The sequence below is a fragment of the Conger conger genome, chromosome 3 (assembly GCF_963514075.1).
Source record: "Conger conger chromosome 3, fConCon1.1, whole genome shotgun sequence".
NCBI lineage: Eukaryota > Metazoa > Chordata > Actinopteri > Anguilliformes > Congridae > Conger > Conger conger.
This window is the reverse complement of record NC_083762.1, coordinates 15313238-15332991: the sequence shown is the minus strand read 5'-3', so window position 1 is coordinate 15332991 and position 19754 is coordinate 15313238. Positions and strand designations below refer to the sequence as shown.

The window sequence follows — 19754 nt, the reverse complement described above, 5'->3', positions numbered from 1 at the left end:
AAAGGTACAGTAAATATACAATACTTTAGAAAATTCTGTGCCGATTAGCCAAATAAGCAAAAAATACTCAAAAGTAGAACTGACCAGCTAAAAATGGTGCTTATTATAACAGAAGAAAATCTATATATTTTTAACGCTGCATTACTTTTACTCACCTAAATACCAATATTAATCATTTACTGGTCCTGGAGCTGAAGAAACCAGCCTTCTTTGATAATTCCTCGCATGAATTCCCACTAAAAAGTCCCATAATTCCCTGCTGCAGAGTCTGGCTAAACACACTGGTTTCAGATGTAACATTTATATGACCATTGCTGGTGAAATTACCTCCTTCAGCATGTTTTTCTGCTGTTGTGAAATCTATTCAGGCCGTTTGAGTGCTCGGCATGGCCTCTCCTGAAGCCCTTCTCATGTCTGAAGCAACTCAGCCATGGTATTTTTACATATTTTTGTGCAATACACCTAAAGCCAATACAATAGCAGAGAGAGAGCTCTACGTTGGACTAGAACTTGAATCTTTCAGCTCGTCAGACTAAATCACTATCATGGAGACGTATACATAGGGAAAATAAGTTTATCAAAATAAAACGTTGAAAATGTCAATAAAACAGTTTGTCCATTGACTGCAATATCTATTCATGCCAAACGCACGCTGCTTATAGCAATATTTTGAAGACAGTGAACTGTGGTCATCATGATAAAAATGTGTTGTTTGTTATTGTGATTGTCCGTTCAAACTCGGTTGCTATGCTACAAGGTCCGATGATGCCCACGGGAAGTCTCGAGGCGATCCAACAGAGCGATATTCCTACATCACTGTGGGTTTGTTATTAAATACAACCCTTTAGGTCATACCAAGTCCCTTAACGTTCACTAATTCCAACATCTCCAAAAACAGGTATAAACACCACTACAAACCAGGTTTCCATGGAAGTACAAGTTCACCAAATACCAGGCAGGCGATGCCTCTAATTTTGAACGGACTAATGGGATTGAATAACCCCAGCAGATTGGCTGCCTGGTGTTTTCATGCTGTTTAAATATGCAAACCATAAAATACAACACAATGGGCTAGTCCCTTGAGATGTTGGCTTTCATCAGGGAATCGTGTAGTTTCCTCGTGCAAAATGTCAGTCAGATTGGGCAGTGAAGCTCAACATGACGAGACATTCCGAAACGGCCACAAAATGAATTAAAGCGCTATGGAATTGAATTTAATTTACTGAAGATGTTCCATTAAAAAAAAAACACAACCACCCCACTCTGCACTTCCAGCTGCACCACTGCAATATGAAATAATACCAGCAAAATGTAGGATTTTCTACAGATTAAGCACAAATCACGGAATTGCTATGCTCTTCTGAGTTTCTTGACATGCTGCTTAGTAGGCGATCGAAGTTACCGGCATGCTTGCCTCACCAAGGTGCAGGCCTCAACTAGAGGCCTCTGCCATGGGAAAAATATTTTATAGCCCTTAATATGTAAAAACACTGGGAACCGCATATTTCCGTTTCCACATGCAGCAGAAAACAATAGCCGTAAATTGCTGAATGTGTTTACGGTGTTTTTCAGGAAAACAAGGCAATCAATTATTTACTGCAGAAAATTATGGAGATTATAGCATCGCCCTGGGCCTGTCTAGGGGAATCCCTCCAACTTAATAATAATAAAAACTCAAACCTGTTTTTCACCTGCATCAATGAATGACTTCATCAAACCGAAACCATTTATTCTACTCCTTGACAAGCACCGTTCTCATTAAACTGACATTACAAAGACTGGCGCATTGCCACCTGTCAATGCAGCTAATATATTACACGTTATGTGTTGGTCGGACTTACTGTTGTTAGACTTGAGGTCCCGGTGGATGACAGGAACTATCGCCTCGCTGTGGAGGTACAGCATGCCCCTCGCGATCTGCACTGCCCAGTTGACGAGGATGTGCGGGGGGATGCGGCGCCCAGCTAGCGCCCTGCTCAGGGGGCCACCGGAAGCGTATTCCATTATGAGACACAAGTTGGGTTCCTGTAAACAAACCCCTTTGAGCGCGATGATGTTTGGGTGAGTGAGCATGGCAAACAGCCGCGCCTCCTGTCGTACATTCTGGGCCGTCACGCTGATGTCCTCGTCCGGGTCCTGGCGAGCTGCCTTCACGGCTACTCGGCCACCCCTCCATGTTCCCCGGTAAACCTTGCCAAACCCACCAACCCCTATGACCTCCTCCAAACTCAGTTCTCTAAAATCCACTTCTTCCGGTTCGATCTCTCCGACCACAACTGGGCCAAGCTCCCCGACCACCGCGGAGCCCTGCAATTTGCCATAGGCGCTCGGCTTGAACGAGACGTAGTTCGAGGGGAAAATGCCCACTTTGTTGTTGACCTTGCCCGCCCACCAGCCTTCGTCTCCTGATATCTCCGAGTCCAGAGACAGAACCTCCACCAGGTCGCCTTTGCGTAGAGTGAGCTCGTCCTTCCCGGACGCCTCATAGTCGAACAGAGCCGTCCATACGGGGTTGGTAAAGTTGCCCCTCTGCGATTGTTCGAGCCCTTTCCAGTTTGACAGTGGACCGCGAGAAAAAATATTCTTCAGTGGCTCCATGGACAGTCACGCGACCTTTTCATTTATTTTGATTCTGGGAGAAACTGCAAATAAAGTACAAAATGTACTTTAAAGCTCCTCGCCTGGCTCCTTTTCCTTTATGTGTAATTAAGCTCATCAGGAACATGAAAAATAAATTGCCTGTACAAGCAAATCCCCCCAAAATAAAATGAATATCAACGCTTTGGTTTCAAACCGTGCCAGACACGCGTAAAAACGTAGGCGTACAATAGGCTACCTAGGTCTCCATTTGGTTTGGCAAGCGCCGAACAAAAGGAAAAGTCCTGTGCATAAATAATTCTGCCAAGTGTGCCAACGCGTAAAAATCCAAAAGTGGCTCCATTCAGCGAGTTTCCGTGTAGACTTACGGAGGAACACCGCGTTTCTCGGCGACTGTTTTCGAAACAACCTTTACTTGTTTGCAAGCAAGTGACTTGCGAAACACGAGGAACGTTAATAAATTAACCAGTGAATTGCAAACACATTTAAAACAAGGAACAATAGGCTACATTTCAATATCACATAAAATCTATTTCAGTAGTCAAAATGCACCAGCGAGCGAGTCTCTCAAAATGAACTTGCTGATATACTATACAAAACATTTTCAAAACATCTCGATTTTTGTTGTCCATCTTGACTTTTCGATAAGCCTGTATTTTTAGCCATTCCGAACAGCAGCCATCGCAAGCAGGAAGCGCAGAGAAGTGGAGAAGAATAGCAGGAAAGAAGCATTCAGTTCTGCGTAAATGTGCTTTACGGCAACTTGTTCCCGAGTTGCCAAGACGGCTCTTTCTAGCTCCACGAACTAAGCAACGGCGCTTTTACAAACTTGCTATATCTGTCAGCAGATTCTACATCCACGGTGATAGTTATATATTAAAAATAGTTCCCACTTCCATTGACGGCAGACGCGGGGTTCGTTGACTGCTTAGCATTTCACATATTCCATATGTAGGCAGATTTCTTTTTAATTGAGTTTTAAACAGGAAGAACCGTACAAAGTCGCCTGGCCAAATTTTTTTAAAGAGAAAGGCACACAAATACGGCCCCATTTGGTTCGTCACGCGTCACCATATTCCGCAGTCGAGCAATGAGTTTTTATTCTTGTGTTTGTAAAATCCCAAGCGCGTGATAAATAGTTTTATCACATTTTGTTGTCAGGTCTAGTCCTTTCCCGTCTCCCTCCGTCCAGATCGCGAACCACACTACGTCTCCGTTTACAGTTAGAAAAGAGGGTGGGGTTTCGTAACTTTTTTTTTCCCCCACACAGGAAAAGAATAAAGTCACGCAGTCTCGCGCGCACACACACACACGCAAACACACACAATGCCAGCTTTGCCACATTGTAAAAGTAACCAGTACTAATCTACGGTGATCATTGTGGCGGTTTTGTTGCGGCCAAATTAATGGGCGCAATGGATCGTAAAATATATTATGGTTACACGTGACATAACACCAGTACATTAAATTCCTATCCCAGAAGTACAGCGTCGAAGCAGTCTTGGACATTATTTTGTTTGTGCCCTCCATTTAAAACAATCATAATTTTATACGGATGTGCGAAAACTTTACAACTAGAATTTATTCAATGAGCATTTCAATCTCTGATAGGCATAGCCACGTCCAAACAGTCTGGAAGTTATTAAATATTGCTTCGGAAAAGTATTTACAAACAAAAATGTGGGGAAAAATACCATTGCCTGTTATCTTGTTTGATAGAGCAAAAGACTAAGGTGACTGCAATGATGTTATGAGCAGTTCAGAGCTTCTAGTACTAAACAGAGAAGATATAGTGCAGTGTCCCCGTCTGTCCAAATCTCGTCCCATGATCAGTTTAAGGAAGGGGTACATGTGGGTTGCCTCCGCCCCGTAACTGTGGATACGGAAGCAGTGCACTTCCCTCTTCGTGCCCTCGGTAGCATCAGCGGGCACACTAGCCCCCTCATGCCTGCCCCCCGCACCCCTCCGTCCAGTGCAAACGCCCCCACCCCCTACAGCCCACTGCTGAGTCATCCATTCTACAGGAAGAGTGCATTTGTTATTGCTGTTCGGCAGAGGCCGAGAGAGGGTCACTCCGTTTACATTCTGCAACAACACAGCACGGTGGAGGGAGACGGAGCGGCTCCGGAGAACCGTTATACGCACACACACACACACACACACACACATACATACAGACACGACACACACACACACCCACACACACACACAGACACGACACACACACACATAAATACACACACAAACACTACACACACACACACACAGACACTCATACCCCCCCCCCACACACACACCCACATACACACACACACTACACACACACACACACACACACAGACACGACACAGACACACAGACACTACACACACTCATACCCCCCCACACACACACACCCACATACACACACACACTACACACACACACACCCCCGCACTCACACACATACACCGCCACATACACACAGACACTACACACACACACCCCCGCACACTCACACACTCACACACACACAGACACACCCACATACACAGACACTACACACACTCATACCCCCCCACACATACACACCCCACATACACACAGATATGATATACACACTCACTCACACACACCCACATACACCCCCGCACTCACACACACACACCCCCCCTGCATACACACAGACACTACACACACACACCCCCGCACTCACACACTCACAGACACACATACACCCCCCCACATACACACAGACACTACACACATACCCCCCCCCCCCACACACACACACACACCCCACATACACACAAACACACACTCTCACACACACACACACACACCCCACATACACACAAACACACACTCTCTCACACACACACACACCATATACACACATAAATACACACACAAACACTACACACACACATACAGACATCCACACAGAAATATAAATCACATGAAAAGGTTAATATAGCATTTTATAGGACATCAGAGCTCTTGGCCTGTGTCCAGAAGCCACCCTGCACTAAGAATCAGAGCTGTAAGGAGATTAAGTAATGTTAGACTAAATTCAATTCTGTAGGAGATTCTCCATGTATAACTCAGTGTAGGCCAGCACTAAGCTTAAGCTGTGCCTGTGAAACCGGCCCACAGGCTTTTAGTACAATAATGTAAAGTACAGGCCACTGCCAGTCTCCATGCAGGGTTGTGCTTGAGTTCATTTTAGTTTGGTGAGTCCATCCAGCCATCCATCCATTATCTTAACCCGCTTATCCTGAACAGGGTTGCAGGGGGGCTGGAGCCTATCCCAGCATACATTGGGCGAAAGGCAGGAATACACCCTGGATTCACTCACACACTCATACCTATGGGCAATTTAGACTCTCCAATCAGCCTAACCTGCATGTCTGTGGGAGGAAACCGGAGTACCCGGAGGAAACCCACGCAGACACGGGGAGAACATGCAAACTCCACACAGAGAGGCCCCGGCCGACAGGGATTCAAACCCAGGACCTCCTTGCTGTGAGGCGGCAGTGCTACCCACTGCACCATCTGTGCCGCCAGTTTGTTGAGCCCGGGAAATTAATTGAAATCCAATCAACTGAACAGAAATGGAACAGACCCCAGCACCGCTTCATAGATTTTACTTCAACGTTTCATGAACACCAATGTCTCTTTTAGTTTGTGTCGAAAGCAGAAATATGTGTTGCTCATTAAAGTGCACGGTGCTACACGGTGCAACAGTACTAAAAAAACAGGACATTAATCCAGAAACTTCAAAATAATGGAAGGGGCATGCGAGTAGTCAGCCTAAAAATGAAAAATATTATCACGGGGATTTAAAGGAGTGGATTGGAATGTTTTGCAGAGGTGTCAACAGGAAATGAATTGCAGGTAACAATAATTGTAATTTATTTTACAGGCAATGGCCCCATACTTCAAATACAAAAGTCTTATTGATTCCTATGTACATAACCTCATAAATGGGTTGTGTATTTATTGTACCATCTGTCGTCGTTTAGCCAACCAGATAAATATGGAAACAAATGCAAAATATCATGGGAGATGATGGTTATGCTCAACTTGATTTTAACAGACACCTGATAGCATATTGAAATGATTTTCTTATTTTATTTATGAAACTAGTTGTACCTTTCATACTGCAGATGTCAACATTTTCGATGTAGTCGGTGATGCTAATATGACAGTTGAATCGGTGAAGTCAGCAGCCGTAGTATTTTGTCTAAGGCGAATTTACCACTTCAGCAAGCTTTACGTCAAACATAGAACATGAACGTCAGAGGCCTGTTCTTTACCGTAATAACCGGAATATATGTGCACCAAAAATGCTAGCCGCTGCATGGTACAGTACTTCATCCAAGCAAAAAGATCAGCGAATTATCAATTGCCGTCAAAATATTTAAGTACTTGAGCCATTTTAAGGCATAGTTAAAAGTGTTAACCATTAACAAAATATTTTTCTAGGCATTACAGTAAAATCAGATCTGTAGATTTAAATTTAAACTTGTTATTCCTATTTTCCGAAGGAAATAAATGTCAACAGACTGATATACTGAAACTTGAACTTTATTTCACTCATACAAAATAAAAAAAAAAGATGTTAAAAGTTTACAAACACCAAATTCACTCGCCTTTCATTAAACATTTAGATGTGAAGCAAAATTTTATCAGCTCCACAGTTTCTCACTTTATACATTAAAACAGCTTAAAATAAACGGGGGAAAAAAAAGAATATTTATACTAAGGAGAAAACTATTACACCGACATGATTGGGGTAAAGAGGAGGTGGAGGTGTGGCGGTGGGGTGAATTCTGCTTCTGCAAAACAAAAACCTTGATTTCAGTCGTCATTCCTCTTGGGTGAAAACGGAAAAAAAAAAAAGGTTGCAAATTATGTCAAAAATAAGAACCGTGAGCCAGTTCTATTCCCTTTTTTTCAACTGGAATCTGCTTTAAAAACACAACGCAACATTATGTAAATTACCACGAGCGGGCCAAGAAGCTTCTGGGCCAATGGGCTGCACCCTTCAACTGCACCAGTCCTCTGTCCGGCTAAACCATGATGTAACTTCTGCCACCATTTTAGCAGCTGGACTCACAGAGCCGTGACGGAGCACAGAGCCGTGCAGACAGCCAGGCGATGAGACCGGAGTGGGGCGGGGCGGGGGGGGGGGGGGCGTGAGGGATGTCATGGCACTGATTTAATACAGAAAGGTGTGACCAGTAATTCCTTTTCAAACGTGAACGCGACATCTGATGAAACTGTACACTTTAATCTCGATGGCCCCAAAATGTGCACACATGGGTGTCAATATTTTAAAATAAGGGGAGGAAAAAAAGAAAAAGAAATTAATACTTTAAAAAAAAAAAAAGAAAAAGAAAAAGAAAAGCTACCAGGGAAACTACACTACTAAAGACTGCCCTGCTGTGACATCGTCACGTTTCATTATAAAACAACATTACCAAAAGGAAGGTCTTCAATCATAGATGGCCAGAGTTACGACCCACAACAAGGTGACCGTTCCCCCCTTTCTGCCGTTCTCCCTCTACGAGCAAGAGGTATAACCCTAAAAAATGTCCTCAATGGTCGTATTTCATGGGTGGCCAATTTACAGCATTAAAGGAGAAGTCTTTCTTAAAAAGAAAAGAAAAGAAGGAAACAGAAATAACGAATCCGGAGCTCTGGGACTGTACAGAAACAGGTGAGCTGGTTACCTCTAAGAATCTGGAGCAGAACTGCACAGAGGACGATTCACCTGAAACCATCCTTGTCAAGCAAGAGAAATGTGTTCTAGAGGCCCTGAAATCCCAGCCAGTCCGTACGGTGCCAGAGCCCTTTTCCTTTTTTTTTTTTAAAACACCGAACCAACATTTCTGGAGAAAGTGGGAGAGTTTGAAAAGAACTTTCACTTGTCTTTAAAATACAAGAAAAAAAAAAAAAAAAAAAAACTCAGATAATTTCTTTCTCCACAAAGAATTATTTTTAAAAATGGTAACACAGCGCATTACACTGGTCCCTGGCCTGGTGCACACGTGTAGGTACCATGTACTATGTGCAATTAAATTGTGTTGAGGTTTCTACATACAGTACACACATGTGCATACATAGTACTAACATAGTAGCTACATGTCACTGCAAGCACAGGACCATTGTAATGTACTGTACCCCCCCCTCAATAACAAAAAAAATCAAGACTGGTAAAACACATAATATACAAACTATTATCCACTGGCAGTGGCGGTGGCTGGCCACGCCTCCTTCTCTCTGGGCGTTGTAGGCTCCGCCCCCTCCCCCATCCGAATGCAGTGAAATTAAAACAACCAACGTAAAGTGTAAAACAGCGTGGGGCGGGGGGAGGGGGGAGCTATGAGTCATAGTCTTCATCGTCATTGTCGTCGTTGTGAGGCGGGGGGGCGGGCGGGGGGGGCGTGGACCCCATGAGGGAGGGGTGTGGGGCGAAGGAGCCCAGAGGGGGAGCGGGCAGGCCCCCCTGTCCGGGGGTAGCGTGGAGGTACGGGTGCTGCACGTCCGGGCTGACGCCAGAGCTGGAGGGGGGAGAGGTAGAGACGGACCTGCTTTTAAACGGGGAGAGGTAGAGACAGACCTGGCTTTAAACGGGCAGAGATAGAGACAGACCTGGTTTTAAACGGGCAGAGGTAGAGACAGACCTGGCTTTAAACGGGCAGAGGTAGAGACAGACCTGGCTTTAAACGGGCAGAGGTAGAGACAGACCTGGCTTTAAACGGGCAGAGGTAGAGACAGACCTGGCTTTAAACGGGCAGAGGTAGAGAGAGAGAGAGAGAGAGAGAGAGAGAGGGAGGGAGGGAGGGAGAGGGAGGGAGGGAGGGAGGGAGGGAGGGAGGGGGAGAGAGGGAGAGAGGGAGAGAGAGGGAGGGAGAGGGAGGGAGAGGGAGGAGGAGAGAGAGGGAGGGAAAGAGAGAGAGAGAGGGAGGGAAAGAGAGAGAGGGAGGGAGGGGGAGAGAGAGAGATAGAGAGACGCACACACGCACGCACGCACGCACACAAATGGCAAAGCACCAACCAACTCCCCAGTTAGATGTCTTGCAGGGCGGGGGATCGGACCAACAACTCTGACAGCTAGATAGCTGCTCTTACCTCCTCAGCTAATGTCGCCCACAATTAAGCCAACCAACAGGACCAGAAGGTGGTGTTTGCAGAGTATTTAATCGGTGCCAATACACCAGACAAGCTCAGGAAAGCGTAGAAAAGTATTTGAATCCGAAACGATTACGTATTTGACCCAGGTCTGCCTCCCCGTGAGGTCCCGTGGGCACACCGCCGTTCCCCAAACATACCTCTGGAAGCGGGAAGCGGGCTGCAGGTTCGAGCTGGACCGGGACCCGTCGTCCTCCTCCTCCCCATCCATCTCGCTGTCCTCAGAGTCCTCCTGAACACGGTCAACATACCCACGGTCACTTTCACGCTCACCCCACGACCGATTTCTTTTAGACTTATTGGTCTTCTGCTGCTGTAGCCTATCCACTTCAAGGTTTGCTGCGTTGCGTGTTAAGAGATGCTGTTCTGCCTACCACTGTTGTAATGTGTGGTTATTTGCATTACCGTCACCTTGCTGTCAGCTTTGAGCAGTCAGGCCATTCTCCTCTGACCTCTCCGCATTTCTGCCCACAGAACTGCTGCTCGCTGGATATTCTTTGTTTTTGCACTATTCTCAATTCTAGAGACTGTTGTGCTTGAAAATCCCAGGAGATTTCCGAAATGCTCAAACCACCCTGTCTGGCACCAACAATTATTCAATCAACAATTTAGATTCTTGACCTGTTTTGAGGTTTGGTCTCAAACTCTTGACCACGTCTGCATGCATTTATACAATGAGTTGCTGCCACATGATTGGCTGGCGTACATGTGTACCTAATAAAGTGTATAAAACGGTTGTAAAGTCAATTTAGGTTAAGAAAACACAGGCAGCAGTGCCACCAGTCACAGAGCCTGTAGATAAGAAGGAACTAGACACCAATAGCGATTAGTGGACAATTTCAGGATAAACATCCAAGTGTAAGCAGAGTGGAAACAACCAGGAAGTAACCAGAAAGTATCCACCAATTAATTAACTGCTTGCTCCATTGGTTGTTACCAGCGTACTTTGTGACTGAATCCTCTCAACTCTTTCTATACAAGGGAACACTGTCGATCATATCCATAGTTTATCACCCCTTAAGGAACTCTGAAGGTAAAAGTCTGGAAAAGCCCCAAAGATCTAAGACAGCGATCAGCAACTGGCCCTCGAAACCAAATCCAGCACAGGTTTTCTTTTCACCCGGGTAATTATTGCTAGATCACACCGGACTCCCAAGTAAAGGCAGGATGGAGAACCAGCAGTTCACGGCCCTCGAGGACCGCGAGTTGCTGACCCCTGATCTAGGACGTCCCGGTAAAGGAAGGCAGGGCGGGGGAGGACGCACCTCTTGCTCGGACTCCGTCCCCGACTGCTTCTTGTCTTTCCCCTTGGTGCCGCCACCTCCGTTCTTCCGACCCAACCCCGGCTTTCGACCTCTGAGGGAGAAGAACAGAAACATCCTGTTAACCCCTGCCAGCAGAGATTTTAAATCTCCTTCTCAACTGGCCCATGTGCTGATGCCCACAGAACGGCTGGTTGAGCTGGAAGGTTGGTGGTTCACGCCCCAGTGTAGGTAAGATCTGCACAGCTGTTGAGCTCTTGAGCAGGGCCCTTAAGCCCACATTGCTCCAGGGTGGGGGGGGGGGGGGGGGGGATTGTCCCCTGCTTAGTCACTTTGGATAAAAGCAGCACCTAAATAACGGTCATGTAATGTAATGGGTGGAGTGGCGTGCTCCACGCAGAGACACCCCACCCTAGCCCCCCCAGGCACCCCAGGCACCCTCACCTGCGGGGCACCTTCTCGCCCCCCTCCGTGTGGTTATCCTCAGCCTCCCCCTGCATGTCCGGCACCGCCGCCACCAGGTCCTTCAGGAAGTCGAACTGCTGCTCCAGCTCGATGCACTGCTTTCTGGGGGGGACGAACAGGCAAAAGCGCCCAGGGTTCAAGCCCCACACGCGTCGGCATTCTCTTCCTGGTTTTAGGGTCTGAAACTAACTCCTCCCCCTCCCACTGCACTGTCTGTGTTAAAGGCCCACACACGTAGCTTTTTCGTATCATCTTGGGAGCTTTCGATTCCATTCCATACTGATTCAATTGAACGAGCGTTTTAGATACTATAACCTGTAAATTCAACAACAAACAAACTACTTTAGATGATCAACTAAGTTCTCAAAAGGTGTCCAAAGGCTTTTGGCTTGGTCTCAAAGAGGCAGATTACGTGGGTTGAGAGGTTTATATTTAGCAACATCATCCGATAATTCAGCAAAAACATACGTCATTTCACGGGGGAAATCATTTCACAAACAGCTTGGAAAACATAGCCACACTAAGATCTGCACAGCCGTTGGGCCCTTGAGCAAAGCCCTTAACCCAAGGGTCGGCAACCCTGGTCCTGGAGAGCCGCAGGGTGTGCTGGCTTTTGTCGTTACTCAGCACTTAATTGATCGATTAAAGCAGTGGATTACACAGTTAACTCGCCTCACCTGGTTTCTTGGGTATGAATCAGTTGCTGGTATTAAGGCGAAAACAAAAACCAGCACACCCTCCAGGACCAGGGTTGCCGACCCCTGCCTTAACCCATTGCTCCAGGGGAGGATTCTCTCTCGCTTAGTCTAATCAACTGTATGTCGCTCTGGATAAGAGCGTCTGGCAAATGCCATTAATGTAATGTAATGTAATGGAGCACAAGCTGAAAGCTGGAGGATGGGCCTTTCACACACGAGGGAAAGGCTGTGGAGGGGAGGGGCTGGGCCCTGCTCTTCAAAACACTTCCTCCACAAACATGCATCTTTAGGCCACGCTGTATGACTAACACATTGAGGAACAGATGCTGCCACCCCCACCCATACAACTACCCCACCCCTGGCCAGTTTCACAGCCATCTACAGGGCTAGGCCAGGGACAAATGGCCTCTGCAGAACAGGAACTTCACAGTCCTACCACCCTGTCCTCTACAATAGCATACGCCAGCACAGGCATTACCAGTCCAGCTCAAACACACCGAAAAAAACAGCACGCCCTAACCCCTAGAGACACAGAAACATACACGCGCACACAACCATGCAACCTCACGCATGCAACAACATGCAAACGCATGCAACAACATGCAAACGCACGCAAAACGAGCAGTGGATCTTACAGATGTGATGTCGTCATGGTCTTTGCATTCCGTGACTGTGTGACGTGACAGGCTTTTGTCAGAAGAGATTCCAGAAAGAGTTCGAGAGCCCGTGCTGGTGTTCAAGTTAAGGGCAACAGATATTCAGCACACTTTCTGCATATTCCTACAGTTCTTTCCAGTCTTGGGAAAACATCTGCAGTTAATTACACTGAATGACACTGTGTTCTCAACCCTGGATTCAAAAAATGCAAATCGCGGTGGGAAATGAACACATTCAGCCTCCAGGACACGTGCACTTGCTGAACTTCTGTGACACCCTGCACAATCCCATAAGGACATTGGGAACGTTTCTAAAAAATACCAAAAACATGAGTAATTAATACCAAGTATTAGGCATTACTAGATTACTAACAATGCCGTCACGCCATAAACGTGTAAAAAGCTTAATGCTAACAAATAATTCCGTAAAGCAGGCAATTTGACAAACAAGAAAGCTTATCAGCTGTGTGAAAGTATACAGATGATGACGGGAACTGGTGCAGCAACTTTTCCAATCTCTTCATCCGTCTGCATGATTTTCTTTATCCTTGCCTGTAGAGAAGGGGGAGAGCGACTGGTCAGTCATCATAGCCACCCAGTTTCCCCACCGGTAGTTATTTTCTATCTTGACACTTGACTTAATGGCTCTCATTACTTCTGCTCGAGTCCACAAACCAATAACCATCAAGACATTGACAGTTAAGTAACCGACTGTAACGTAATTATTCGAATGAATCGAACAATGTTGGCTCTTCCAAAATGCCATACATTACTTTTTAATTTTACTGCAAAGTGAAAAGGTATGCATTATTAAATAACGCCATTCCCATTCCACACCAGTCTGCTACAGCACACATAAAACCTTAAAATGGCATAGCTAACTAACTTCAGGCATAAAAATGGAAGTCGAATCGCATACTTCAAATGTTGGCCTCTCTCACCTCTTTGGGCAGAGGCCACTGCACTGACCAAAGCGATTTCCATATCATTTCACGACTGATGTAATGTAGCTAATGCCAGCAATGAAAGGTTGAACGTGTGCTACGTAGATATAGCACAAGTACAGTAACTTAGCTAGCTAACGTCAAATGGCGTAGCTAGCTAGTTAGCTAGCTAATGACTGCTCAAATGAGCAGGGTAGGTCGCTGTGCCTGCTCGTGTATGTCACTATAGATAACCCGCAACATAACTTCGCAGGCGAAATGTAAAAATCATGCAGCTTTAAATTTATGCAAATGTGCAGATCAAATTCCCGCCGTCTGTCCAAACACGGATTGTTTGAATGACATACCCCGAAGCTGGGGGATAGCTAATCCCATTATGTAGCCAACGTTACAAGAACAAAACAGAAAGCTAGCTAGCGTTATGCTAAATTATTATAGCTAGCTACATTTACATTTAGTTACAATTTACCCGAGAAGACGTGTTATAAGGAACCATTTTCACGATAGCGAACAGTGGCTGCCTAACATTACTTGTTTTGTCAGAGTTTAGTAGTACCAAGCTAACCCTAAATCGCTTTCTACCCAGATAGCCTGTATCACAGCGCATTGGTAGGCTAATTAAATGTGGAAAGAAGTACAGCAAACGTTAGCTAGCAATCTGTTTAACACCTTCTATCATGCAGACAAGTTGGCAAACTAGCTATAATCGAATAGTTTAAATGTTCAATTGGACCATTCGTTGTAATTTCCACACAAAGAAAGGCCAAGTTCAGTTTTAATGGAGAATTCCCTACCAACACCAAATAGCTAGCTAACAATCTAGTTTACTCCAACTAGCGAGTGCTAGCATTTTTTCCCCCTTTTGGGTAAACCAGCTTGCTAAGATGAAACTTTTTAAAATAGCAAGTTTTTCTGAGTGCAACGATACCCGTTTCATCACCCTGAAAAGTCCTATGTTTCAGTTTCTTATCTTTTAAACGTGACTCGCTTAGATATTAACGATAATTTATGTTTCCAATAGCTAGATTTAACACGAACAGGCCCGGCAAACGTCTTAATAGAGCCCGTGGCTCTGAAGTGGACGGCTAGCTAACAGAGGCTGAACTAGGCCTGACGACTATGCCCACCCAGGATAATGTTTTTCACGTCTGAAAAGTGTGTGCGTTTCCGCTTACTCACCGGAGGAAATCTGGCGTTGTATTTCTTTTTTTTACTTGGCATTTTTCATACAAAAAATCCGTATTTTCTGAAGATTTAGGCTTTTATTGTTATTATTTCCCCTTCTCTTCGAACACAGTCCCAAACAGCGACGCCTCCTCTCGGGCAGTTTCGGGGGACACCGCGGGATCTCGTCGCTCGACAGGTTTGGATATTTGTCTGTACCGGTCGGATTGGACAGGGATAAAACAATCAGTAACTACAGGAGCTGAGTGATACCCTCCTCATAGTATCTAGATGGTTATCCATTTCGTTTTGTAACTTATCCCGAACATCTAGCAATTTATTAGACGATGTTGAAAAGTTTTTTCTTTTTTCTTTTTTTAAGGAAATGCGTGTGTATTCTTGTGTTTACGGTAGAGTGGAGCCGTATGTTCCAGATTCAGGTTTCAATAAAGTTTAGTTATATTTTAAAACGAAGACGGGCCACTAATGTTAGCATGAAACTGAAATCAAGTAGCTAGCTGTATAAATTTAGAGCGGTATGTAGGAGAGTGACCCATCACGACGTTGTAAGTAGCTACTACGTTAGTATAGCCAGTTATGAAAAGAGGAGTGAATGCTGGCTTTAACTTGGGTTTGCCAGATAGCTAGGCCATAAGTGTTTCAAAGAAAATGTGGCCTTGGGTTTTATTAGTGATAACATTCGCTTAGTTTGTTGGCATTTACAAGAGAGATGTAATATCAGCGAGCTAATGTTAATTCACCAATTCATTTGCTACCTTCATAGTTTGCCCAACACTTAGCTCACAAATGTAAATTAGCACCTTGTCGTCATATCGGACGTTTGGTCGAGTTAGACAAAACATTTTACTATTAGCTCTAGCTAACTATTAAATCTTTTGTACCTAAAGAATATTAGCTAAAGCAACTACGGATTGTGGAAGATAGGCCAGAAACTGGTGGTTAGCCAGCTGGTTGCTGACTAGAAATTCTCTGCTATTTTAAGTAACGTGTGGTTTAACTTAATTTAACCTTAAGTAACATTAAATGCAAAACGAAAAGGCATAACACTCATCTTATGAAAATAAGTTTGCCGCGTGGTAATGCGTTAGCTAGCTAGTAGCAAACGGTGACAATATTTTGACTTTTTAAAATTTGGCAGTTGCTACATTTCTGTCGAACGTTAGCTCGGCCGGGCAAACGTCATCTGAAATTTTCATCAACAAATTTGGTATGTTCAACAATAGATTGAGCCAAAAATACTTATCAGTGGACTAAAGTTAAACAAATGTGAAAACGCTTTGTTTTGTGCTGTATTTTAAAAAGTATATTCTCCCGAATTTATTTTTCCCTTGTTAAAATCACTGGTTTGTTGTACGGCGCTCTGGATAAGAGCGTCTGCCAAATGCCTTTAATGCAATGTAATGAATGTAAAATAAATTGGACATAGAATGAAGACACTTTAGCTAGTGTTTAGCTAGTGAATGCTAAACTCGTAACCAGTATTTTGGAATAAGTAATTTAACATTACGCTGCATTGTTTCCATCGACAATAAAGTATCATTAATGCCTGGTGCAAAATCCAACTATCAGCGGTTTCAAAACGGTTTGAGCTGGTCAAACCATGTTGAGTATGGAGCTGCTCAGAACTGGTCTACCAACTGTTTCAAAGCTTGATCAGTTTTTTTCAGCAGGGATAGTGTAAATCAAGTTTTATTGAGATTGTAGAATTTGTCGTCCTGAAGTAAAGAAAGGAGTCACTAGACCCTTCATTATTACTGATGTTCCAATCATGTTTATGTAGGTCCAAATGCCACACAACTAACTTTCTATGACTTTCTACAAGTGTCTCTCTAACTTGCTTGACTGAAGACTGGGTTATCGGGAGCCTAGAGTTGTGTATAACCAATCTTGGGAGTATAGCTGTGCTCCCTCAAGCTACTATAAACGATTTCTTTCCACAGTCTGATAGAAGACCACTCGAAGACAAGATGGAGGAGGAGGTTGGTGCAGAGGGCGAGATGGAGAACGCAGAGCCCCTCTCGGCTGAGAAGTATGCTGCTGAGGCAATGGCAGCCGACATGGCCCCGTGGATCGTGTTTGACGCATGCAAGACCCCCCGCGCTGAGTTCGAGGGCTGGCTGGAGTCCAACCGGCCCTCGCAGGTGAGCCGGTACGGGGATGAGGAGGGGGGGTCCAGTCCAGTGGGGTGGATCTCCGTGCACGGCCCAGAAAACTGGCCCAGCATGGGGGACGTAGAAGGCTTACAGGAGGGCTGGGAGAGGCTTCTCGCCAGCGGCAGGTCGGTGAGCTTCCAGACGGTGAAGGAGCTGGCGCTGAACTATGGGGTGCTGACGGGGAAGTGGCTGATGCACCTGGACACGGGCTTCAAGGTGGACCACGCCTGGGAGTGCATCGCCAGGGCCGTCCTGGACGGGAAGATCCACTCGGCCAAAGTCAGCCCCCGCAACCCCAAACCGGACAACCGGCACGTCATCTGCGTCTACAACCAGACCTTCACCGAGGAGGACCAGGTCATGAGGCTGGACGCTCTCATACGCGCGGCCGGGGTGAAATGTCCACTGTCCTACAAGCCTGACGTCTACACGTACCTGGGAATCTACCGGAACAACCGCTGGAAGCTCTGCCCGACAATCTACGAGAGCAAGTTCAACCTGGAGTGCATTCCTCGGAGGTCCCACATCATCAACAAAGTCACCGGTATGGAGGTCAAATAAGATGGCTGCAAGGGATGACTTTGGGAGCAGTTGTGGGACTGGACAGAGACAGGACAGGAGCTGTATAGTGGCATGACTTTGTGAAAGTTCACTTGTGCAGACGTTGTTTTTACCCCCCTCCCCTTTGTTCCGTTTGTGCCATTAAAATAAAAAATAAAAAAACGCTTCCGATTTCACAACCAGGAATGCACTGGATCCTAGCTTCCCAGCTTCCCCTGCAAGGGATGGTGCTTTTTTTTTTTTTTCCCTGCTTTTTGAGGAAATCGGTCACAAAAAGAGAAACGGTGAATGGAAAGTCAAACTGTCAGCTGCCCCCTTGTTCAGGATTTTGAACTACTACGGGATTTTGGTGGGGTTGAGATTTTGTTCAAGATAATTTTGTTCGCACTTTATAACTGCGTTAACAAAGTTGAAATTGTTCACCTGGGACAGCCTGAAATGAGAGGAGAGGTGTGATTTCTCCCTGCTCACAAGGTTTCAGTGTGAATACAGTCATTTATTTTCTATCCATTCATCCTGAGCTACAGCCCAGCAAACTGAATCAGTTTATGTAGATTACTAAAAACATACATACCAGAAACATTTTAGTTTCAACGGTTTCTTTTGCTCAGAAATCAGCTGACATATTTTTCTTGTACACAAAGCTGACTTTGCTTTCTGTATTGTATTCCATACACCTGTCCAATACATTTGCCAAATAAAAGACAATTTTGAGACCAACACTCGGATGACTTGCTCAATGTTTCACATCAGTCAGCAGAGTGATTCTGTGACTTAACTGGCCCCAGAACACAGACAGGGAAGTGTGATCACAAATCAAGGAAAATGTTCTCATCCCTTGGTAAAGGGCTTGGGGATTTCCCCCAAAAAAGAGGAGGGGATTTCCACACAACAAAAAGCCAGGGGTAGCCTGGAATCTGAGTAGAAAAATATTCTCATGCTACAAATGATTTAACACTGGGAAGTACCTGGAGCCAGTGGAATATTTTACAGGAGTTACTCGGTGCTCACAAATGATCGACATGGGACACCTGGATTAAATGAAGGTGTAATCCAAGTAGGGATCACATCACTAAAAACAAATGACACATAACATTAAATCTGCCCCTTTACTATAGTACAATCCTACACCCCCCTCCCTATTGTCATTCCAAAATGCACCACATGCAGTAAATAAATGACTGCTTTGCAACAGATTACATACAAATCCTATGGAGGCTCCTGATTGGCTCAACCAGAACACACACTAGCTAGGAATGCAAGTCCAGTTTTTGACTCAACACATTGCTTGTTCAAATCTGGGTTATGTCAACAGAACTTGGCAACGTAACACGCGGTGTAGTATGAATACTCAATACAAACATTTAGGCATTTTGTAACATCTCAAGTAAAAAAATCTAATCTCTGGTGTGGTCCGTCAGGTGTTGATTTATTTTTCTTCTTCCATATCAACATGACAAAATAACCTTTCACTGAACAACAAATAATTCAAATAAAGACAGTCCTCGTTTGGTCTATATGTTTGGGTTTAATATGTATATATGCATATACAAATTGCACAAAATATCCGCATAGATTTGTTTCCCAGAAAAGATAGAAGATAATGCTGACCAACTCTGACTACAAACATCTGAAAGAGAAAGCATGTGCAGATTTAGTTTTAGCCAACGCTGCCACAGTCACACTGCATAATCCCCAAAATATATTTTTAGTGGCAACGATGGTAGAAACAAGTTCCAGAATTTTCAAAGCTGTAGACCTGTACATTGACTGAGAAGGGAGAGGCCAATTGGCAAATAAAAGAACCGGATACTATGATATCCGGGCAACGGTTTCTGTTCATGTTCTTCACACGGTATGTAACAAGTCAATGCAACCTCAGTGCATTTACTACCTCGATACAGACTTTCATCTATACTTTGGTATTGTCATAAGATGTGAATTTATTTGTGAAAATATAGCTTGTGTGTGTGGGTGTGAGTGCGCGCATCTCTGTACAGCTTGTACAACTAGTATTGAGGCACCTGTGAGTAAATTCATTTAGTACTTGTAT

General features: G+C 44.9%; 3 protein-coding genes across 8 annotated transcripts in view; 1 reads left to right on the top strand and 2 right to left on the bottom strand.

The window, feature by feature from the left end:
- LOC133123790 (mitogen-activated protein kinase kinase kinase 11) overlaps positions 1 to 3798 on the bottom strand; it is a 42053-nt gene extending 38255 nt beyond the window's left edge. The window contains exon 1 of the mRNA XM_061234338.1: positions 1842 to 3798. Within this exon, the coding sequence (XP_061090322.1) occupies positions 1842 to 2598 (757 nt within the window). The 5' untranslated portion in view covers positions 2599 to 3798. The remainder of the gene's footprint in view (positions 1 to 1841) is intronic.
- A 3353-nt stretch (positions 3799 to 7151) lies between these two features.
- Positions 7152 to 15450, bottom strand: drap1 (DR1-associated protein 1 (negative cofactor 2 alpha)). Of its 3 annotated transcripts, none has more exons than XM_061235060.1 (7): positions 14982 to 15450; positions 13338 to 13410; positions 12838 to 12931; positions 11484 to 11606; positions 11043 to 11133; positions 9918 to 10009; positions 7152 to 9176 (listed from the first exon to the last, which is right to left on the bottom strand). In XM_061235060.1, the coding sequence occupies exons 1-7, from the start codon at positions 15021 to 15023 to the stop codon at positions 8966 to 8968; spliced, it is 726 nt and encodes a 241-aa protein (XP_061091044.1). In that variant the 5' UTR covers positions 15024 to 15450; the 3' UTR covers positions 7152 to 8965. The 3 variants fall into 3 exon arrangements, with proteins under 3 accessions (XP_061091044.1, XP_061091045.1, XP_061091046.1); XM_061235061.1 differs by having other exon boundaries at positions 7152 to 9173; XM_061235062.1 differs by having other exon boundaries at positions 7152 to 9146; positions 14982 to 15445.
- c3h11orf68 (chromosome 3 C11orf68 homolog) lies at positions 14257 to 18421 on the top strand. Of its 4 annotated transcripts, none has more exons than XM_061235058.1 (3): positions 14257 to 14957; positions 15100 to 15165; positions 16928 to 18421. In XM_061235058.1, the coding sequence occupies exon 3, from the start codon at positions 16955 to 16957 to the stop codon at positions 17699 to 17701; it is 747 nt and encodes a 248-aa protein (XP_061091042.1). In that variant the 5' UTR covers positions 14257 to 14957; positions 15100 to 15165; positions 16928 to 16954; the 3' UTR covers positions 17702 to 18421. The 4 variants fall into 4 exon arrangements, with proteins under 4 accessions (XP_061091042.1, XP_061091040.1, XP_061091041.1 ...); XM_061235056.1 differs by having other exon boundaries at positions 14843 to 14961; XM_061235057.1 differs by lacking the exons at positions 14257 to 14957; positions 15100 to 15165 and adding an exon at positions 15229 to 15532.
- Positions 18422 to 19754: the final 1333 nt, after the last annotated feature.